The sequence below is a fragment of the Tyto alba genome, unplaced genomic scaffold, assembly GCF_018691265.1.
Source record: "Tyto alba isolate M040663 unplaced genomic scaffold, T.alba_DEE_v4.0 Super-Scaffold_29, whole genome shotgun sequence".
NCBI lineage: Eukaryota > Metazoa > Chordata > Aves > Strigiformes > Tytonidae > Tyto > Tyto alba.
The window spans coordinates 12,344,252-12,367,730 of record NW_024881303.1 but is presented as its reverse complement, the minus strand read 5'-3'; the positions used below and the strand labels follow the sequence as shown (position 1 = coordinate 12,367,730).

Sequence of the window (23,479 nt, the reverse complement as noted above, 5' to 3'; positions counted from 1 at the left end):
TAGCTCCAGGGAGCAACCCAGCATCCCCCCTGCAGCTGCCTCCCCGCCCGGGGTGCCACCAGGAGCCTCCCCACACACCATCTGCTCTCCCCAGGTGACTTTCAGGTGGCCGAGGACATCCCTCCCACACCATCTGCCTCCATGCCAGGCAGCCTCTGCCCATCACCCCCCCGACACATCCACCCCAGGCACCATCCCCGGATTCTCCAGCTCTGGAAAACCTCACGTGTGCCACCAGCGCTAAATCTCAAGGAGAAATTCGAGTCTTTATTTGCCCTCTCTGCAACTGGATGCTGCACACAGGGCAGAGGTAAACTTGCTGCTAAGAAACCTCACTGAAAGGGGTGCTTTTCTGCACAGAGCAGAAGGTGCTGGCCGTCCCCTGCCTGCCCAGCAAGGACAGGCACAGCGGCAGTTGTGATGGCACAGGGCTTGTCCCCAGCCACCTCATCTGCAGGGTCACCAGTGGCAAGCCCAGCGCCCCCCACGGCTCCCAGCCACTGCTTGCAAGCAGAATATACCCTCCTCTGACAGCAAAATGTCAAATGGTAGAGACGTACACAGACAGTGACATGTACATGGCAGGAGCCATCTGCGTGCTGTGGGATTATTTTTATCCCGATCGTGGTCAAAATGTCAGAGGGGTTTTTATTTATTTTCTCTGGAAGGCTAGTTACTTGAAATCCCCATTGGCAGAGGCTGACTCCAACCCTGCTGTCGCAGTCAGGTCTGTCATCCCTTCCCACCCTTGAAAAAAAAATGGGAAATTAGGCAGGAGGGGAGGGTGACTGGCTCAGTGTGCCCAAGGGGGCTGGCATCCTTCAGAGGGCAGGTGTCTGCCCAGGCCTGCAGCCCGACCCACGCCCACCAGCCAGGCTGCAGCTCCGCCAGCTCCCCCACGTCACAGGAAAGGACTCACTGAAGCTGCAGCGGACAGCTATAAAATGCAAGGGTGACAGGAGCTGGGCCTTTGAAGCAGACATGCAGTCAGGAAGGGGAGGCCGGGTATGGGGCTCTCACTGCCCCTTTATGATGTGAGGGACGCAGTGTAACAACGCTGAGGTCTCACGGTGCCCCGAAAGCCTGCAGAGGGGGAGATCCCTAGAGATGGAGCCGCCTGTTCCTTCCCGAGTCTCTGCCACTCGCCCCATGCTCAGCACTGTGCCAGGAGCAAAGCTGATGACCATTATAAACCTGTCCTGGCTCCTGTCAAGCTCACAGGACCCCATCTGCACGAAGGGCTCCGGGGGGACAAGCTGCCTCCGAGCGGGGACACCCGTGTCCCTGGCTGACGGCACGGCACTGCAGAGCGTGGCAGCACCCACCAGAGTCTGCACTTTCCCAGGCTCCCAGGGCCTGACATGTCCCCTCACCTCACACACTGACAACTTATCAACAAATTTTCCCTGTCCTTTTTTAGGGAAGGAGATTTGAGGGGGAATGGCTGCTCAAAAAAGCACTGGTTTTGCTTGTTTACACGTCCAGAGAGGAGCGGTAATGGCCTATATTAGCACAATAGCAAAGGAAGGCCTGGAACCAAATCCAGTGTGGAGGTTTTGACCAGTCCATAGATAACTGGGAAGAAAAGTAAGTGTTTTTCCGGTGGAACTGCCTATTTACATCTGAAAACAGAACAGACCTTGCCTGAAGGCTGGGACAAACAACTCCTTTCACTGCCTGCTTCCCATGAAGCTTTCCCCTCCCTCTCCAAAAGGAAATTTCCAGTAACTGAGGTATAAAAATGAATGCAAGATGCTGCTACAGAGCCAGCTGTAAAACTCATAGGGGGAGAGCTCCCTGTCCCACAGCCAGTGCCATGGCACGCTGCCCCCAAAGCAGGTTGCAGCCTTTATGTTTGGGGAGCGAGGGGAGAGGCAGCTCTGTCTGCACCCCTCCTGGTACAGGTCAGGCTTCGGAGGGTGCATCCAGGTGCCCAAACCCACAGGCATTGCTGGCACCATGGGCTAGGCAGGTTTCCCTAACAGAGGGTCGTGGGTCCCTGGGGGGAGGTTGTGGTGCCATGTCATCTTCTGGGACATGGTGTGGTGCAGCAGTCCCTGGTTTCGTGAGAGAGCACGTGAAACAAGGAATGGAGACAGAATTTTGGTAAGGGGGAACTTTCCTCCTCCTCCATGCATCACCATGCCACAGCCTGGGAATAACCACCAGGACTCAGCTAAGTGGCAATCTCTAGGAAATTTTGAAGGAAACCCATTCATCTTCTGCCTGTACTTTGCATAGAAGATCAGGATTGGGGCCACCTGGTTCTCCTGTAAAAGTGCAGGAATTGTGCCTTCCATAGCTGTCAGGTTTCTCCATGCATCCGGCTACATGGGTCCCTGAAGTTTTCAAGGATTTGTGATTGCGGATGCTGCCATGTGGGAGTGAGACCTCATGTTTCTCACACAGCGTGCCTGAGGGAAAGCAAGAAAAAAGCTGGGTAATTAAATAGTACTCATCAGAACACGTGCAAGAGTCAAACAGCAAAAAAATCCCGCCTGTGCACAGACTCTTGCATGAAGCTGTATTGACATTTACTAGCTGAAAATCTCCGGTTCCTGGGCTACTCTGGCTAATGCAATCCATGGGCCCCCAGCCGTGGGCAGCAGCCCTGCTGCTCCCTGCCCACTCTAGCCAAACCCAGTCACTCCTTTTCTGAGAGGTCATTTCATGCTAACATGAAACAACCAAAGAAAACACTTTTCCAAAGTCCTCCCACCTACGCATACAGAATGGGCAAATATGCGCAACTATTGTGTCCCTGGCTGGGAGAGAGCAAATGATTCCCAAGGTACCTGCAGGTCACATCCCAGAGTATGGCACCAAAGTATCGCAGGGCTGGGATGGAAGGAGGAAAGTGACCTTCTTTTGAGCACATCCCGTAACTGATTTCACCGTTACTGCTACCCTGAGCTTGGGTGAGGCGACCAACTTGTGCTACATATGTGCTTTCACCACACTGCAGACTCAGTCAGGCCTTCTGGGATTTGGGAGCCTAGTTATCCAAGGGATTTCAGCAACTAGGAGATTAAGTGACTTACAGTGTTTTAAAAACATGTTCCTGAATATCTTTTCTAAAGTGAAGGTGATACCATGGGTACTTTCTTTAAAGGAGGGTATAAAAGTGGGTGGCTGATAGCCAGTTCATTATATCAGAACCAATTTTCATTAGGAAGGGAAAGCTTGTGTGCTTATTAATTGTTTCTCTAATTACGTTCTCTCCCTGCTACCAGAGTAGCCCGCTGCCTGCTTGTGCCTGGAGGCCCCAGGTCAGAGACCTGCGTAACTCATCCCTGATCTGTTAACATGGGGAACTATAAATAAATGGTGACACCGGAGACCAGAGGAGGAGGTGGGAAGGGACTGTGCTTCCCAACCTGAATACTCAGGCTACTCACCTTATCCAACAAAAGGTGACTGGTGAAAATCTGTAAATATTAACCAAGGGGGACTATTTCTGATAGCCAGGGGCTGTGACCTGGCAAAGATAAAATTCTCTGGCTCTGAACTGGACAAATTTGGACCTAAAAGAAGTTGCAAATTATTTAAGGTGAAGCAAACAGCTGCATGTTCTCCACTAAGAAGTGTTTTTAAACCATGAGTGTCTGCTTAGCTTTGAGATCTGCTGCAGATCCCCCCCCAAAAAATTCCCAATTTCTGACTGCAAAGGAATCCCTTGGGAAACTGAAAGGAGATTGCAGGTCCTCCAAAATGAGCCCTGGCAATTCATGCCAGGGGGTTTAAGACCTTACAGTGACAGTCATCCCTCTGACTTTCATCCCTCCTCCCTTCTGCCACCGGCTGCTGCTGCCAGCAGTCACCTGAACGGGACCAAGCCTGGTTTAATTAATATGGCTCTCACAGAGGTGGCAGCAGAGGTGCTCAGATACCCCTCCCCTCGGCACCGGGGAAGCAGGAGGACCACGGAGGAGAAAACCCCTCAGCACACCCTGCCAGGAGGCAGCAGCACTTGCCTGGGAGCCCCTGCCCATGCACACAGGGTACAGGCCAGGAGGGAGGGGATGCTGCAGTGGGACCTCGCTGCAGGGACACACAGACGGGAGCGAAGGACAGGGAGGAAGAGCCCTGTCTTCTCTTTTGTCCCTGCTGTAACCCAAATGATGCATCTAAGCACTCGGCACCCTGCACTGCCTACAACGTGATGTTTCAGGACGTGGGGATTCGCAGGTGTAGAGAGGGAAGTAGAACCCGTGTAAACAGTGAGGAGGGGCAATGCTACTGCCATAGTCATTCCACCTCCCTGCAAGCGGGAATGCCTACCTCTGTGCAGGTACACGTGTTACACACAAGCACGCTCACACACCCCCCTACCTTTGCTAACAGCAGAGGCAGATGCAGAGTCCGCATTTTCTGGGTTTTACTTCTATATCTGCAAAAAGCAAGTTTGTTTGTCTTTCTGATTCCCGGCAATTATCTTGAAATGCCTTCAAGACAGCAGCTCTATCTTCTCGGCTGAGTGAGACTTTGATGTCCAGCACTGCACTCAGATCTTCCTTCCTTTCCAAAAGAATAAGAGGGCAGGACAGTGAATGAATCAAGGAAAAAAGCTTGCTTCCTATCACTCAGTTTTGCCGGACTGGACCAAAGACTGGAAGATGCTGAGCTGCTTTTTGACACCCTCTGGCCGCCTAGCAAGGAAGAGGCTGTATCACAAGAGCTGTGTGGGATGTGATGTGACTGAGCTCGTGGGTCCTGAGCCCAGGGCACACAGCATCCCTATGAAACTGTGGGAATCTTCACCTCAGGTTTCTCCTAAAGATCTGTATCTACCATAATAGGTTTCGGGTAACTCTGCATTTGAAGCATTTTTGGTATGTTTTCTCCCCTCAGATGGAGCTGCTATCTGTTCACCTGGAAAGTGATAGGATTTTTGTTTTATATACCATTGCTTTGCTGAGTGGGACCACACCATATTAGTCTTATTAACAAACAGGACAAATGTATCCAAGATAAACATTTTTAAACATACAGGAATTTGCTGAAATCAAGAACAGTGCATCTACTCACACCAGGATGACCTCCTCTGAGATCTGGATCAAAATAATATTATTCTGAGTACTTCCTATGCCCACTTCCTATATTTTATATATATATAAATATATAGTTATTATGTATTCCTATTTATATATGTGTGTATATATATAGTAAGAGAATAAGAATTGCTATGCTGTATCAGATAAGCAGATTTTCAGCTCAATAGCATCTTCAAAAGTAGTAAATTCTTAGGAAAAAAATACAGAAACTGGATGAAGCATAACGATCTCTCTTTGTCTTTTTTTTTTTTTTTTTTTGCTTCTGGCAGTCTGCAGTTTAGGGAGTTCCTTCTCTGGGGGTTATATGATGACTGTCATGTTGAATAGGCACTGAAATAATTATCTACCACAAATTGTCTGCTCCTCATTTGAAGCTATTCACACTTCTGGACTTCACAGCGTCCTGTGACAGAGAGCTCTACACTGTAATCATGTTAATTTGGAAAAATACAGTCACTAGCATAAGACATCAGAACAAAAGATAGATGTGATAAACCACAGGCTTTGGAACAAATACAGTTAGCTAAGATCTCACCTTCCTAATAAAAGTTGTGTTTCATTTCTGTTAACAGCTTCGTGTGAGAAATGGAAGTGTATATTCTTGCTGAATACACCTAGGATTTTGTGTAAATAGTTATACCTAGGAAAGGATTGGTGAAGTGTTAAAGCCAAAAGCCAAGTGCTTGGAAGTTATGAAATGCCTCAGTTAAGGATGTTCTTGAAATCTACATTTGGCACATATGTGCCTGTAAATTGTCTGTGCACACAGTATTTTTCCACAGCAATCCTGCTTTGTTGACAGCCATTTCATCCACACTTCACATTTACAGAAAGACATCTCAACTCCACTGGTTATTGTCTGGCAAAGTTATAAACCATGTTAATCAGCGTCTGCAAATAGGCAGCACAGAGTGCATTCAAAGGTAATCGTTGTGCCTGTCCCAGCGTGCTGCCAAAAGTATCATGGGACTAATATTGCTGTAGGTCTTCTCATGGAAAGTAATCACGTAAGAAACCACAGAAGTCAAACCAATAAAAGACTTTACCTTAGACCAGGAAATTCTTTGAGAATGAGGAGAAGGGCTATTTTCATCCCCTCAGCATCAGAAGCCTGAATGAGTTCTAAAATTGCTTTTATGGGATCCTTGAGGGGACCAGCTGCAGGACCCTGGGGAGAGGAGCAAAGGTGTGTTCAGGGCAAGGGAAGCAGCATACAATGTTAAGAGCTGGACTTGTATCAGTCTGGGGATCTCACTGCATGGGTTAGGAGTTTTTCAGGACTGTCTGTGCATGTATAGAAGCCTGTTTTCCCTCTAGGGTAGGAGAAAAGAAATTGGGGTGTAGCCACAGACTGCTTCTAGGGTGTCTGGGCAGCACAGAATCACCTCCTGCATTTCCTTTGGAGAAGTGGGCAAATGTACCTCATTTTTCCCTACAACACCTGTCCTCTCAAGGCTCTTTCACCCTTTGGGAAGTGGTTTGCTTCCAGACGTAAGCACAGCCCTGTACCTATCTGAAAACAAGCTCTGTTGACCAGACATGATGGCATTTCTGGTGCCTTGGAGCAAGCCCAAGGACAGAAAAGCGACCTTGGGGAGAGGGTGAGAGGACACAGATCCTCTAACAGAAAAACAGAAAAAATGGGAAACAGGACTGGATACATATGACATGGCTAGTAGATGCTGCATATAGACAGCTACTTCTAAACTGGAGCACACAGAAGAAGAAAGCCCCATCAAGAAACACACAGCATTTTTAGCAAAGCCAAAAGAAGCAGAATGTGGATGAACTGCCAAGAGAGAGTTTCAGGTCTTGCTCACATTTTTCATGGGTGCAGTAATGCGATTAAATTGCTTCCCTGAATTATTGATGCCAACAGAGACGCGGTGACAAAGCAAACCTGGAGAACGGGCTGCCAAAATAGGGCAGAAGAAGCCCAGGTTCCCCTGATCTCCACAGGGCGTTAGAAATAGCAGGCTGCGTTCTCGGTGCAGCTCACCTCCGCATTGAACATAAATTAAAAATAATAGTATTATTTGAAGACAGCCTTCTCTCTCTTCCTCTGCACTGCAGACACACAGCATGTCTAGCTCTGCACAGCGCACAAGCTGTACTCAGCTCCTAAGGCACCGATACTGTACAGCTTCATACTTGGCAAGATCACTATTACAACATGCTAATTAATTTGAAGGTGTCAGATTTAGTTAAGCACTATGCAGACAGACAAGGTCAGAGGTAAACAGCCTGCAATCTAAAAGGACAAAAAAGAAGTGTGTTGCCAGCAGTGCTTAAGTGCCTCTGACACATACTGCTCTTAGGAACGAAGCGAGGTATTTCCTAATGTGTTTTGAGGACAGAGGGGAAGGAAGAGACTGAAGAGAGGGCAGAGTAGGGCAGGGAGCAGGTGCAGCCTGTGCAGCAACTGCACGGTAAATTCAGTCTGCAGAAGAGTACATATTTTGCATGCATAACCGTGTACCTCATTTGACTGAGGATCAGGCTGTCCCCTGCAAATCGCTTATGCATTTCCTCCCCAAGGTTTTCAGCACTCCCACATCAAGTAAGGAAGTGAACAGATTTGGGATGCAAGGGAAACAGTGCTAACTAGATGCAGACTTTTTTCACCCAAGATGAATGTAGGGTTTTAGTAGATAATTCAATTTCCTGTATCTCCTTTACACTATAAAACCAGCTTTCCTTGCACATCACCTCCAAAGGTGATGCTGAACACAGCTTTACTGGTAAACTTCAGAGTTAAGATTAGAGAATCCTCCTGCTAGTCCCACTGGTTCGATTGCTCAAAGCATTGACTCATCTGTGATTGATCACTCCAGGTGAGGTGGGTCTTCAGCTAAAAGCACTGGCAGCTTCCAGCTTTCCATCATGAAACTAATGTATTAATTGTAACGGGTCTGAGAGCTTTTTAGAGAAGCCTACAGACAATCGTTTTGATTTCATTTTGTTCTTTGGACAAAGTAAGAATTGCTGACAAATAACTTGCCCAGGGACTCATCTGGGAGAAAAGAGATTTCCAGTCCCTAGCACTTAAATTCACAAGTCATGAGAATGTGTCAGAATTTGTGAAATTATTAAAACAAATAAAGCTGCAGTTTCTTCATCTGCTCTGTCACATCTGAGTCCTGTTACCAGTCTGACTTTGCAACCATAAACGTGATGCTCTGTCCAGCCTCTCACAAAGTGCTACGCCTGGGCACTCTGTCTGCATTTGAAAAAGAGCTGTGCCAGGGGACATTGCATGGCAGCAATTCTCCAGCTGGAGCAGCGGCAGGAGGGGATGCTGCTGGCGTTGCAGTCCTTGCCCTTGGGTAATAAAGGGACCCATGTGGCAGCCTGGTGGCATCTGCAGATGCCGTGTGCGGCGCTGCCAATTACACCGGATTATGAATTAAGCAAAGAGGCTTTTTTTTTTAAGCTTCTGAAGTTGCTTCAGCAAATCAGACCTAGCATTTTTCCACAAGTTTTCTTCAAAGGGGTGGCTCTGCTTTTACACCCTATCTATCCCTTCTGCAATGCATCTTTACCTCCTAGTGCTATGAGGCGTTGAGCCCTGCAGGAAGATTCACTCCTCCCTGCAACTGTCACCAACTGCAACAGCATCAGCATGTTTCCTCCTGTGAGGAAAAGCTGCAGCACAGGGAAATGGCTCACACAGCCATCAGCCCAGCTCTGAGGGGCTGGGAAGGGCCTGCGGGGGGGGGAGGAGGCCGGACGGAGGGGTAACACCACACACCCCATGTCCAGGGAGGAGCAGCCACACAGAGCAATCCACGGAGAAGGTGAAGGTGTGGAGCAGCTGATTTGTTTCATCACTCCAGAGGCTCAAGGGAAAGCACTGTGGGGAACACAGCTCTTCCTCATCTGCACCCCCCTGCCATGTACCAAAAGCTTGCCTGGGGGACCTGACCACTTCGGAGCTGTCTCATCAGCTCAGAGGAGCGAGCCTCACATTTCAGTGGCAGGAGTGTGAAACTTGCCTCCTCTAGTCACACATTTCAAAACTATAAACTAACAGCTTCTGGCAGATCAGAAGGGCTGTCGGTACATTTGATTGTCATTTCTGTGAAGCTGGATACCACTGTGGGATGACCTCTGAAGCTTTTCTGTTGCTTTCAGAACCTTTTCCTCTGCTGGCACTGTTCTTGATGACAGAAAGCAAAACTGTAACCAAATCAAAGACTTACTAAGCACTCTATAAAGAAAGTTTGCAGCATCCTATGGTCTTCTTCTAACTTGCTGACAATCTTCTTCCTCTGCACAGAAGATGGTTTCCTGGAAGTGGTCAGGAGGGCCTGAACATATTCTGTAATAACGATGGCGTTGACAGCCTTGACGAGGGCCTGTTCCAGAGAAAGATGCCCAGATTAACTTCCCTGTACTGAGCAAAGACCAGACCATACCTATAGAACTCTGACCAGTGTCAACAGCAGATATACGGTCCATGCAGATGGCTGTTCCACTTCTTTGCTTAAGTATCCCTTTAAAATGCCTGGTCTAACACATGGAGTACCTCCAAGCTGTATGTGGATGACATAAACATCGATGATAAGTGTGGAGACATCCAACCAAAAGCAATGGGACCAGTTAGCTGAGCCAGAGGTCACTCACACTCCAGAGCAGCAGTGACACTTGGCTTAGTCCCAAGCTAACAAACATGTCATTTGGGGACAGCTTGGACTACAGACAAAACCAGATCCAGCCTCCCTGCAGCACCCCCACTAGGCACGTCCCAGGGCCATGCCCTTGGGTGCGCAGCTGTGCCTGGGCAGAGGGAAGTCACCTGGACATCTCTGAGCTACCCACCACCTGCTGAGAAACCCCAGTGCCTAGATCGTGCAGTGCCTGAAAGGGGGAGGGAGAGTGAGCATTTCTAAGGGGAGATGGGCTGCTGCGCAGAAACCACATTTTCATCAGCAATTGAAATCAGAGCAGTTTTAGGCTGCAGTCCAAAGGTACAGGAAATCCCCAGCCCTGTCCAAAACAGACAAAGCAAGAGACAGACAGCTCTGGTACAGCACTCCACCACCGAGCTGCTGCTTGCCCAGCACTAATGTGACATAATGTCCAGTGACAGGCTCTGAACAACAGCAGAATAGCTCCTAATTCTTTCTGTTCCATTACCTTTTTCCACATTTCAAAATGTTAATTAAAATCAGCACTGACAAAGAGCCTGCAGACCTGGGAGGGTAAGAGAAAGGGAGTCCAGTTTTAGGGGGACATGCACTGCAAAGGTAAAAAAACATAGGTACTCTGTGAGGTTGTTCTTTGCCAGCCCTGGCATATTTAACTCTGCCTGACAGACTATGTCCTTTAGGGACCTGGACCTTTCACCTCTCCGTGTGTCCACCCTCCATCAAAGGGATAATTATACCTTACAGCTAAGGTTGAAGCACATTAGAAGCTGAGATTTCTAATATAATGGTATTGGGGTGATGGTAAGATCAGAGATGGCCCAATCCTCCCCCTCTGCATTTGGGATGCACTTTCAGTTCCCACATTTCTTCATCTGTTCATTTCTCTCAGATTACAGAAAAGTCCTAGCTGTCATGGTAAAGAAGATATCCAACTCTGTTGGATAGAGGAACTGGACTGAGACCACCAGATCTTTAAAAGCCCTTTTAAAAACAGTCAAAATTGTAGTTTGGGTTGATGTTCAAATACTGTGCCATACAGAGGTTCAAGGACTAGTTTTAGTCATTTCCCGAGTAATATCTTGTTCTTACTTTCTTATTTCTTACCTCATACGTGCCTGTTTTTTTCTTCCCAAATGCCAAAAAGCTTTGCTTTAAGGATTCAACGATGTGGTCAAAACCACTGTCACACTTTTTGAAGTGCTCCTTCAGTGTTCTCTAAGGAAAAGGGACACACAGAGTCAAAGGGTGCAGAGACACCACACAGACAGCAGACACGGATTATTGTGCTTTTGCAGCTTCTGCTCTCAGAAACAGACTCCTTCGCAAGCTGCAGGATCTTGTGCCTTCAGTTCAAAGAAAAGCAAAACATGAAAAAGAAACAATTTGAACTCAGGAAGGATGTATTAAGTTCTTCAATTCAAACCCGGAAGAGCAAAACTATGAAAAATGGGTGGCAATAGCTCTAATCCAGAAAGTATGTAAAATGTGCCCCTACAGATGGGGAGTGCAGGAAGAGACAACTGTTCTGCACCCCTCTGCTCTGGCATCCTGCTCCCATCATGGCCATTGCCTTTTATTCAGTGGGAAAGCACAAGGATCATTGAGCAGGCAGGCAGGGGATAAACTCTGTCTTTCACGATTCAAAGCCCATGTCGACACAGCCAGAGAAGGACTGAAAACCCGAGCACTAGGTCTCCTGTTCCTCCCCAGGGTTGTCCATGCTCTCTGTCAAAACCACCTGCAGCTCCCAACCCGGTGTGTGGTGCATGGGACAGGCTGGCAGTAAGCTTTGGAGACCAAAACTGCACAGTGTGGCCAGGTTTACTTTTGTCATTTTCCTTTTGCTGCCTTCAGCACGCTCGAGGGAGCCTGTGCAATGAGCCTGAAGATGCTATGGGGAACTTCCCAAGGAAATACACAACACCACATGCTATAAGAGCCTGCAATTGTGTGTCATCTAGACATGGAGCCCAGGATATGAAGGTGTGTGTCTGGGCTAATAGTCTAATATCAGAAAGCGTGAAGAAGGGGAACTTATCCCAAGAGAGGACACATTTCTGATCAGCCTTCTCTACATCTTGACTACTCACCACAGCCAAGGGCTCTGTGAGTTATCACTGCCCTGGGAAGATGCCTAGCTGCGGGGGATGAGTACGTATGAGGCGAAGTTCAACCCTTGGGGTCTGGGTGCCCATTTGTAGCACCACAGCAAATACTACAAACAGTGAAACTGGGATCCCAAAATCTGGAAAAGACAAAGCTGTCAATATACAGCTTTGGACAAGGCAGAGGATAGTACTGGGCCTGAAGATGAAACTATGATCCCACACATTCCAAATCAGGACATGAGACTGAAGTGCGTGCCTGCCCTACACTCTGAAAATATTCAGTATTAACATGGATCTCCCATACCTTGACTTTAGAAGTGATTGTCTGCAGAAAATGCTCTGTAATGTCATCTTCCATCCTGTCTAGAAATCCATTTACCTTAACATCTTGACCAGTGCTGGCACTGCATATGTATGTTAGCTTATGCCAGATAGTCCTGTTTAAAAAAAAAAAAAGGGGGGGGATATGGAAAGTATTGATCAGATCAAATCAGGCTATTCTCTCAGATCAAAACTCTTCCTACAGTAACCAACACAACTGCCTGGGTAATTGAATGGACACATGCTCAGGCCCAGGGCTAGCTCAGTGACCCACATATGTGCACCCATCTTTTGGATGGCTCTCATTAAGATGCTGCCACAAGGCCATGAGAGCTCAATGCACACATATGCCACATACATCCATCGCTAGTGAGATAAGGTTAGTAAAACTTCTAGTCTTTTAAAAAATTAGTAGGCATGAAGTGGCCTTGACAAATGGAGGCTAGGTGAGCATCCTGTGAGCCTCCAACACCCTGCAAATACAAGACAAACAATTATCCTCCATCAGAACAGTCTTCAAGTCAGCAAATCATGGTTTAAATGATCACCAGCTTGAAACCAGACATTTTACTTTCTGCAAAATCTCAGTGTATAACTTAATGCTCAGTACCACTGTGAAGAATTACATAAAAGAGCCTCATAAGTATTCAGTCTAGGATTCAGCATCAGCAACATGCAAATACAACAAACAAAAGAGCTACCTAGGCTCAACGCAAGGCTCCAATGTCAAGTAAGCACTGTGCATATGCTGGATTTGGGCATTTTGCTGACTCCAGCGATCCCTGGATAATTTTACACAGGAAGAAGAGAAGCAACCTTGTTTTCTCCATCCCTGCAAGCACTTCTGAAATTAGCTCGTAAGTGCAAACAGCCTCCCCCACCCTTCTGTGCTTTATTGCTTCCCTCCTTCCCAGCAACCCCAGGGAAAGCCTGGCATGTTTAGCTGGGTTTTATTCAGCAAAGCACTTAAGCTTGGGCTTACCTTGAAGTGCGCTAGCACACGCACCTCAGCACAACATTTATGAGGCTTTTCCAACCAAGGAGAACCAGGCCAGGGAAAGGAACCACATCGCAACACATGGCAGGGTTGGCCAGGATAACATCCCCACACGCAACACAGCGCTGCTGCCTGGCTCCTGCTCGGGGCTGTGGGCACCGGGAAGAGCGAGATGGTGGCCCACAGGCCATGGCCCTGCCGGGCCTCGGAGCAGGACAGAAGCAGCAAGACAGCACTGCCAACGCAGCGGTCCCAGCCCTGGCCACGGGCACAGCCCCTCCCCAAGTCTCCCTCTCGCTGGGGCAGCCAGGGCAGTGCTGAGGGGTCTTGCTGACCACAGCCGGCTCCCTCCATGCTTAAGGGCTGGCGTGCATGGGGCTGGATGGCCAGATCCAGTCAGAGGCAAGGTTGACCCCACAGCAGAGTCAGAAGATCAGACAGCAGAAAATGCATTTCGCTTCACATGCCACTCGGGTCTGGTTTCTAACCTGAGAATGCAGCAGTTCTCCAGGATTCGTAAGCCACTGCAGATCCCTGAGCAGCCATCGAGCTGGAGAAAGCTTCTCACTTCATTTTCATAGCTAAATTAAAACAGGAAGACATATCTTTAAGCTGGCGTGCTCCATAACACATCTGACAGCATTAGCCCAGCAGCAAATGGAAGAAATACTCTGTGATTGTTTGTCTTTTCAGCACACACCATTTCACTCCCCAAGGTGGGATCTACAGCAGGACAAAGAGAGTCTCTGTCCTGCCCACCTGGTGAGGAAGGAGAACACAGGAATGGCACAGGGAGAGCCCTCGAGGTCCCTGGGTGCCACTGCTAGGGTCAAGGGGCAGGAGGTTCATTTTACTATTGCTGTTGCTGCAACCCTTGCTTCTGGGAAGCAACTCAGGCTTTGTCATTAAAGTTGCAGAATAAAGCCTCAGCATGTACGAATAACCCACAAAGTCTATCGGCTGCTTTGTCACAGCTTCAGTCTCACAAATGGCTCCTGGACAACTCCATTTTATAGGACTTTTCTTCCTCTCATAATGTGAAGAGCCAAGGATCTTAAATCAAACCTCCTTCTGAAACATTCACCTACAACCATCAGAGTACTGGCATTTTCTGCTGCAGGGGATACACAGGGAGGGAGAGGCCAAGCACAAAAAGCAGATAAAGCAAGCCAGAAAAGGGGTGAGAAGGCAGAAGATGAGAAGACATTCATTCCCCCCTGAGAAGCAGGACAGAGAGCACAGCTCCTCACCCTCCCAGTGAACCAGCAGAAAGCACCGTGCCTGGGAAGCACAGCCAGGGTAGGAAGGGCCAAGCCTGGGCACTGGCCACGTGGCTGCCTCTCTTCTGGTTGTTTTTAAGGTCTGAGCCTCTCCAGAACATCCCCCCAAGGCTTTAACCTGTCCAGGCAACTCCAGGTGCACTTTGCTTCCTCAGCTTCAGTCCAACAGCAAACGCTGAGCACACATACACAGCAGCAAACGCTGTCTTTCAAGTAACAGCTTGATGGGAAACAGACATCAAACTACAGAGGGGCAATGGCAGATCTGGGTGAACACAGCATCGCCTGTCGCTTCATCAAGATTTCTTTCTTCTGAGCACTGAGGACAATGCCAAAGAGGAAAACAGCATCCTTCCTACCTCTCCAGGAACTTCAGGCACTCTTCCAGGCACGCTGCTTCCACTTTCTCGCTCAGGCTCTCACTGACACGACAGGCAGCCTCCGTCTTCTCTGTTAGTATCTGTGGATTTAAGTTGTGAGAGGAGAGCCGGGCAAAGCTGTTTGTTCCCTATGCAGTGAACAGGAATACGTCCCATCCCTCACCCTGATGAAAATCCCTCTGCTTGCTAGGCAACAACTTCTGTTTCAGTTTTGACAGCCCTTGGGGAAATAAAAGTATTTTTTAGGAGCCTGATTTTAATGCCTGATCCCACACCTTTGCTACCGCTGCTTTCTTTGCAGCCAACAGGCTGGAGTCAAGTCCTGCACTCAGGGGAAAGCCTGTCCCTTCAGATGTTCTCTGCTGGCCATGTCCCGCCTGGCAGCTCAGCTCATGCAAAGACCTGCTGTCTGCAGGAGCACCAGCGTTCACCCTCAGTGACTCACCCTCACAGATAAACTTGGGTGCAGCCACAAAAAAAAAAAAGCTAGACAGCTCTAAATGTGTGCCCTGCGCCCCTGCCAGGGTTTCTACGAAATGTCTGAAGAAGACAGGTATCATCTTCCCAGCCACCACCACTCACGCCTGGCACGGCAATGTGTGTTAAACCCTACGGCGCCTGTCTCGCCCCACTGAGCCCAGTTGGGTGGCCCAGGTGCCTGCAGGAGGTGGGCTGTGCCAGACAGCTAAAAATCCACCCCATATTGGGCAGGCTTGAGCAGGTGGCAACTTAATGCTGCCCATTAGTTGCCCTGTGGAAACAAAAGCTTGCAAGGGGAGGAGAGCCAGATGGGTAAAAGGAGACAGATGGACTCATGGGCTGTGCTCTCCCAGTGCTCTGGGAAGCGTCAGCCAGAGACAAAGGGTGACTCACATCATGAATGGGTTTTTCCACTGTGCACAACAGATGTAAAAGTTCACCCAAAGGGACAGGATAAAATATGCCACCCCAAAGTGTCAGGAAACCATGGCTCGTGGGTTTCCATGACACCTTGTTCATTTTCAATCTGATCTTTAAGCATCAGCCTGAGAAACCTGAGGAGGCGGTAATTTCATAAGGCTTGCCTATTTATCCAGGCTTTTCCATCACCTAACCCAGAGCATTCAAACCGATGGGTTACATACACAACAGAGCAAAACCACTCATGCCGAAGCATGGACAGATGTTGCAGATACGAGGACCACAGCATTCAAGCCAGGCTATGGCCTGGTCCCCATTAGAAACCTTTGCTCTGTCAGCCAGAAGCAGGAAAGAAAAAAAAAAAAAAAAAAAATCCAGCTCGGTAGCTAAAAGCCACCCTAGCACAGGTGCCTCCCTGAGTACACCACTCCACTGCACCAGCGGGCACAGGGCGAGGTGAGGAGGGAGCAGTCCCCTCTGTCAGCTCTACATTTGGTGCCTGGGTCTGAGTTGGGCCAGAAAAGCCAGGTTTTGTCAGCTAAAGCTGTATCCTCACAAGGAAGGCCAGCAGCTGTTGATCTGCAATGCCTACCACCAGCATCCAACTGGGTGCCTGAGATTGTCTGCCATCCCAAAAGACCGTGGGGCTACTTTCTTCTGAGCTGAAACAGGACTGCTGCTGGGGTGGTAGCAGTGAAGACAGATATAGTCACAGCAGCCCATGACCTGCCCATCATCTCTCGCATCGCTTAAGTCTACATGTAAACTCCAGGATTTATTTTAAGCCTTCTGCAGGTCTTGATCCAAACACCCTCTGGCCATGGTATGTACTGCTCATAAATCAGCAGAGCGTGCTTCTGCGATGCCCTGCGAGCACGCGGCTTCGCTGTGCTCAGTAGTCCCTTGTGCTGCCTAACCCGTCGGGGCAGCAGTTGCAGCTGTTCCCAGCCCAATAGCAGGGAGCAAACTGCCTGCATTTGTGCTGCCAGATAATGGGAACCTGCTGTGGCTCCGCAACTCTCACTGCTTTTATAAAAGTTCTCTGCAGAACTCATACAGAGCAGACCGGTCAACACACCTCATCACTTTCCGAAAGGTTACATGAAAATCAAGGGGCATATATGAAAATGCAGCTTCAGCCTGAATCAGCTAATCAGGCTCATCCTTTTTTAGCTGGTTTCTTTTTCTTTACATATGCACAAGAGGAAGACAGGTTTGGGAGCAAACAGATGCAGTTTAAGTGTGGCAGCTAACTGGCAAGCTTTTCACACACAGAGCTTAGTCCGAGACGTGCAAAACTGGGTCTTACCAAATACCTACACACACGTGTACAAAACAAGAACTGCCCCAAAATATGAGAGCCTTTCAGTTCCCCCCAGTTTACCTGAACGACTGCACCATCTGCACAAGGGGTTTTCCCAACTTCAAAGGCTTCTTTCAGGGCTTTCCCCACTTCCTTCTAAATATTAAAAGAAAAAAGAACAGATGAGTTACAGTGGCATTCGTAATGAGTTAGGTTTTCCAGTCTCTCATTATGCATTTGGACAAGATGAATTTCTGCCTCTATTTTTTTGGCCATCTTGTTTAACCCAAAGCCTGGCTATTTTCCAGCTGACCTAATAACATTGTTCTGTTTTGTTCTACATTGTTTGTGTGAGTTTAAATGATTTGCAGCTTCCTTTCATCCCAGTGTCAGCTCGGGTTATCTACAGTCTTCCCTAGTTAGCTTAGCTTAAATGAAGGCACCCACACAGCAAAACAACGTTTAGACACAACTCTGTGCTGCCAGCTACTGTAGCTGAGATTTTCCACCCTTCCTAGCTCCAACCAGCACCCACATAAACCAGCCAGTGCTAATTAAAAGCATTCCCTCACTTGAACCAGGGACTTTTGAGTGCAAAGAGAAGCTGGGTTAGTGTTTAGAGCTACTGTCATGGTAAGATGAGCCCCATGAGGCTACACGACGGGAAATTTCCCAAGACTTGGTTGGCTTGTGTTATTTTGAATGGACTTTAAAAACAAAACTAACACTGGAGAGGAAGAGCTCATTGCTTAAAACATGAACTGACCTTTATAGAAGCTTTAAACTCAAACGCCTGGCTCATTTGTTTATTCTTTCATTTCTGCATTTTCCTCCAAGGAAATAGAAAGAATCTAAGGTCTGATCTTCCATTTTTGTCTTTGTTCTTTTCTGGCTGATGAATTAGGAAATTTGTGGCTGTCACTGAAGAATTTAATCAAAAGTATATTCAAAACAACTGTTCTGCCACACTCATTGAAAAGTGTTAATCAAAGACAAATAAGCAGTTGTAAACAATCCAAGAAAAATTCCTTTCCTCCTGAGCGCCATCACCTGATTGCGAGCAACTGTGTGAACATGATGTGCTGAGATAATATATCCCAGCCGAGCTGCACAAACACTTCTAGCCTGCTCCAGTTGCACAGTAAAATGTGTCATCTTAAGCCAACACAAAGGTCTTGCTCCCCTATGGGACAAAGTATGTATTTAGTTAATAACTGCAAGGTAATAACTTGTTGAGCCACAGTACTTAGTTGCTTTGGATCAGATGATGTGTCTGAATTAGCACGAGCTTGCACATTTGCAGCTCTTGTGGTGACACCAGCACCTCAGGCACCAAAGCTCCGACGTGGAGAGGACCAGAATTTCTACTGTAACAAACAGGCCCATAAATAACCTCCAGCTGTCCCTCCCTGCATGACCAAGATGTGGTACCCCATGATGTAAAAGCTTCAGATCCATAGATGGCTAGCCTGCCAGTGCTGACTGCCCAGCCAACAGCTTCCTCTTGGAAAATACAAAGAGCTGAGTTATAACTTGGCTCCCTCATCTGTCCAGCTGCCGTCTGAAAACACATTTGAAATTCTTGAGACCTCTACATCATTATCAAGTGTGGTCAAAATTAGCGAAGAGGCTCAATGCAGGTGGGGGCGTACCGCTGACACATCGGCAGGCAGGTGGGCAGAACAACTGCACAACCTTATTCATTTGGGTAGCAGCAGGTCCTCTGCCCAAATTCTCCAAAGCACATGAACTTCTCAGTCCTCCTTTTGTCTACTTGAAAAAATAGAGGGAGGGAGGAAGGGAGGGAGGGAGGGAGGGAGGGAGGGAGACAGACACAGACCCAAGTGATCCTTTGCAGGTCAGCCTAAACCCTCCTTGAGCTTTTGTCCAGGTGTGCATGTCTGGTCCTGCCATCTCTGGTTTTGGACAATGACCAAGTTTTGAGCTGAGTCTGCAGAATCAGGGGATGGAAAGTCCATTTTCCACCTCTCAGTATCAGAATGAACTCAGACAACATCATGCTGGAAGGTTTGACTTGCACTCCTGTCAAATTCCCCAGTACAGCAAGGGCAGGGGTGACAGATCGACAACCCAATCGATGACACCATCGTTTCCAGTTCATTAACTTTGCAACCTCAATAGGCGCACAGGTCCCTTGCCCTAGGTGTGCCCGGGCTGAGGGAGCGCTGCCTGCATGCAGAGCTGGCCGAGCACCCCGCAGTGCTGTCTGGAAGTGGTTTTGAACCCGACATGGCATCTGAGCTCTCAGCGCCTTCAGATGTGGTCGCAGTTCTCATCACTCACTTCTCTTTAAAGTGCTTTTAGTTTGCACAAGTACCAGGCCGGCACTCCCAGTGACAAGCCAGGTATTCACAGGCAAAGCAGACCATGGCTTACTCTGGTCAGTCTCTTCACTTATTAAAATTTAGTCATCCATTGAAGTGGCAAAACCTGCACCATGTGATTTACAGTCACAATTACATATTAAAATTGCTCAGAGATAACTGACAGGATATTTGCTCAGTAGCAGCTTCCTGTATATTTGCAATAATGAAGGGTTGGAGTTTCCTGGAAAAAGAGGGATAGAGCAGGTTTTATAAGCTATGTCACTGAGCTGAGTGAAGAGACATCCATAATTTTTCAATATGGAGTCAGCTCATGTCCACTTCAGCTCATTAACTTGAACCTGGAGCTGGTCCTAGGCTGGCCAGATTTGAAGTGAGCTGGGACGCTGCTGTACCATACTCTCCAGCAATTCCAGCTCTGTTCTCTATGGACAGTGCAACACCATGTAGAGCTGTGATGCTTCCAGATCCAAGATGCCATGATAAAATACAGCCAAGTCAGGGCAGCATGGCACAAAAGCTTGTAACCACTGATCTAGGTGAGCCTGCTCAGTGCATGGTGTACCAGGAAAGCAGAAAGTCCATGATTAAAGAAAACCTTTCTCCAGCCACTACATCAGAGGGAATTAAAAAAAAAAAAAAAAAGTTAAATTCTCCATCACTGTCAGTCAGCATCTGTGAGTGTTTGTCAATGACTCAGCAACATGCTCTAAGATAACCTCACTAGCACTACCCTGAGTAATGTCATTTCCTTTGTTGAAATACGTGCTAAAAACAGACCTTAAGAACATGTGGTCTTCCCCAGGGTAATGATTAGAAACATCCCATAAAGATGCTTAATGTTAAACACTGAAATCAGTAGGTTTTAAGCATACTGTCACCAGCTGGCATCTCTACTCCCATGCTTGTGACTACCTTCGTGTTCTCCTTCAGGGAATACGTCTTGAGAAAAATCTCTGCAATTTAAAGTACCTTCCCTGGGGTGATTCAGCAGTTTGCCATGGAATTTCCCCTCCTCTGCTCTCCAGGGGCTGGTGGAAAGGGAGAGAGATGAGTGTGGGAACTCCTGCTGCTACATTTTGCCTTTAGCTGAACCTAAAAGGCCCTGCTGAGTTTTCCAAAGAGCATGGCTTCCTCTGGAGCACCCTGTTGCTACAATGCATCTTCCCTGTTTCATCTGTATTCCACATGCCAAGACAGCATTCTTCCAAGAGGGAGCTTCCCTGAGAAAAGGAGGAGATCCTGCAGGATCCTGTGGGATGGCAAGGCAGGATGCCCTGCTCCGGCCCTAAGGGAGGGCTGTGCCAGATGTGCACCAGCTGCACAATTTCTTGTGCTGGGCTCCAGAAATAATCTTTGCTATACCCTCAGCAGGGTCAGTCTGGCAGCCTGGAGAGGGTTGTGAGGGGCTCACATACAGACAAACCTGGCAGCCTCAATATCCTGCACAGCTGAGGCAAAGGGGCTATAAAAAACCCCCGACTGTTGCACACTATGGGCTTATTAACAGCTGGAGAGAAGATGAACAGCATTTTGAAATGGCCCTCAAGAAGAAAGTGGATTTCACCCATAGCCTCCCTTTCCTCCAGATATACTGGCTTCTGAGCAGAGTAGATTGCAGCACTGTGAAAGTGCAGCAACGGGATGAAGACAGAGATTTGCAAATGTCCCAGCATCTCTTTGCTAAGTAGCAAGGACAGGGCAGCATCCCTTTGGCAGAAGACAGTCATGGATATTCACACATGGGCTCTGCAATGAAACTTGGCCAAGATGGAGACCTCAGGGCTCACGTACACCTGAGCAGGGCCGGCTCAGCCAGCAAGGGACCAGCTAATTTAACAAGGGCATTCCTTATTTTAAAACGGTGGGAATAAAACGGGCAGATTGGGGTAAAACTCCAGAGTTCTTACCCGGGCGACTGCAAGTAACTTCTCCTCAGTCTTCAAAATAATCCACACGAGACAGTGTTCACCAAGGGAAGGGCTGTGCTGGGGGCTCTGCCTGGGTCCCAGACATGTCTCGCTGCCACTGCGTACAGAAACAAGAGCTCAGCTGGAGGGGCTGCTTCCCACTGGTCCACAGCCTGGCACCCGCCTGCCCCCCCTGCCTGGCACCCCGGCCTGACGCGGAGCAAGCGGGGTGCCCTGCACGCACCCGGCAGCGTTTGCAGTGTCGGGGCGGCCACAGCATGGCAGACGACCTTTATCATGCCCTTCAGACAGCTATTCTTTCGTGCTGTTTCTTTTTCTTCTTCCAGCATGCGCTGTCCAAATTACACATTTTGCTCACCATTTCCCTCTCCCCTTCCCTCAGTCCTGCTGCCGAATTCCTTCCTGGGCTTGGGCAGAGTCACCCAAACACACCTCGAAGGATGCACAATTTTACAAGTGTAACATATCCTATCTGAATGGAATAAAAAAACAGCTATGTATCAGGACAACTGCATCTGTACAGGAGCGTTCATTAAGGTTGTAACTATTCAGAGAGGAAAATCCAAATAGTTAAGTCTGTAATCTCTGCTTTGCTTATTTCCACTTTCTTCCCTACCTTCTGACCCTAATACAGTCACGGGCTGCTCTTGCTTTTTCTTTTTTTTCTTGAAGGAATTCAGCATTTGCATAACACATTTTTTCCTATCTTTGAGCTTTTCATTATATATTTACATTACATAATTATTCACCTCCAATTTCATGTAAATTTTTAATATTTCATCAACCCATTACTCCTATCTAAAACCAAGGTTTTACCATTTTAAGCCCATAAATATAGCAGTAGAAGGGATGCATCCTGGCCACATGTCTCCCATGTGTCTGAGGACAGCGTGCACCAGTGTGTACCCACTACTCCACCTCCCTCCTTTGGGAGCTGATGAGGGGAAAAGCCCACCTGATTAACTGTTTGTGAGTTAATCAAGGGTTTATAAGTGTAATTAATAGAAGGAACATGGAAGCTCTAGGCTTGGCTGGAAGCAATCAAATAATGCAAAAGGGCTGAAAACTATTAGGACATAAATAGATTTGGAATGTCAAGTAGCAAGCTAACCATGGACACAGAGAATCAAACACCTCATCTACCATTGACATACAAAAAAAAATTACAAGAAAGCTTCAGGCTTTGATGACATCCATAGGATTTGAATTCACACTGGGCCAAAAGGTCCCAGATGTGCCGCTCTTCAGATCATTAGGAAAGCCACATCCATTTTCCCCAAATTAGGCAGGAATTTAATTATCTGCTATATGTTTTTCCTGTGATCTAAACACTAATGCAGTAAACATGGAAACAACTGCTAAAAATACAAGCCAGATAAAGCAGCAAAAGAACCAAGGAGACAAGAAAAGAAGTCCGCAGAGCACCATGGTGACATAAAGGCAAGAGAAAATTATTCTGGAATAATTGGAGTATTATGGACCTTGACAAAAAAGGCTTAATGTGAGAAAAGGAATTGTTCAAGAAAGCAGGACACTGTGCATGTTCAACAAGAGTCCAGTGGAGAAATACCTGCCTACCTTGGGTAAGCCCCTGAGCCCAATACTAAGGATTTAGAAAGAGGCGGTACTGGAATGAAAAAATGCTCTAATTCTAAGAGCACAGAAGATAAAACAGGCAGTGGGCAAGTCTAAACTCAGCAAGAGTCCCGAGCATCACAGCGTTACCAGGAAGCAGGGATTGTGCTCAGAACTGAAGAATAGTGACACAGAAAAAACGTAGAGAAAAAGAAGTCCTTCAAACATACCTTTTGTACATTTTAAGGCCCCATTCATAAACTAAAAGACATTGGCTGAAGCTGAAATGGTTACTGTCAGTAAGCTTGAAAAGGTGAGAAGACAAAGAGGCATGACAGCAGCGGGTGTAGGTGATGAGCAGTCCTGCTTCCCTGTAGACACCACTTCTGTGCTCCAGGCAGGGGAGAAACATCATTTCCAGCTGACTCAGATGCTCTTTTAGTGCAGTCTCATCTGTGTTACCAGAGGAACCAAACAGGGGAATCTGGGCTGTCATGTACTGTATTAGTTTTTCCTCTAGATCTTTCCTCCAGAACTTTGGACTCCAGGTGGAAACAGACTCCACCTCTTGGCCGCTGCCAAGCCACTCCACTTTCTTCTGCTTCTTCCACTTCAGCGATTCCCCCACCGACT

The 23,479-nt window shown here is 47.7% G+C and overlaps 1 protein-coding gene across 2 annotated transcripts in view; it reads right to left on the bottom strand.

Annotated features, from left to right (window-relative positions):
* Nucleotides 1-247: 247 nt before the first annotated feature.
* The window catches only part of LOC116958866, a 35,730-nt gene continuing 12,498 nt past the window's right edge, over nucleotides 248-23,479 (bottom strand). The window contains exons 2-11 of one of the 2 annotated variants that reach the window (XM_032981625.2): nucleotides 21,251-21,368; nucleotides 17,077-17,151; nucleotides 14,772-14,872; nucleotides 13,621-13,713; nucleotides 12,119-12,251; nucleotides 10,811-10,921; nucleotides 9,257-9,412; nucleotides 6,101-6,222; nucleotides 4,333-4,518; nucleotides 248-2,414 (exon numbers count right to left, since the gene is read on the bottom strand). In XM_032981625.2, the coding sequence (XP_032837516.2) occupies nucleotides 4,338-4,518; nucleotides 6,101-6,222; nucleotides 9,257-9,412; nucleotides 10,811-10,921; nucleotides 12,119-12,251; nucleotides 13,621-13,713; nucleotides 14,772-14,872; nucleotides 17,077-17,151; nucleotides 21,251-21,368 (1,090 nt within the window). In that variant the 3' untranslated portion in view covers nucleotides 248-2,414; nucleotides 4,333-4,337. The remainder of the gene's footprint in view (nucleotides 2,415-4,332; nucleotides 4,519-6,100; nucleotides 6,223-9,256; nucleotides 9,413-10,810; nucleotides 10,922-12,118; nucleotides 12,252-13,620; nucleotides 13,714-14,771; nucleotides 14,873-17,076; nucleotides 17,152-21,250; nucleotides 21,369-23,479) is intronic. The other variant, XM_032981627.2, reaches the window with a different exon arrangement.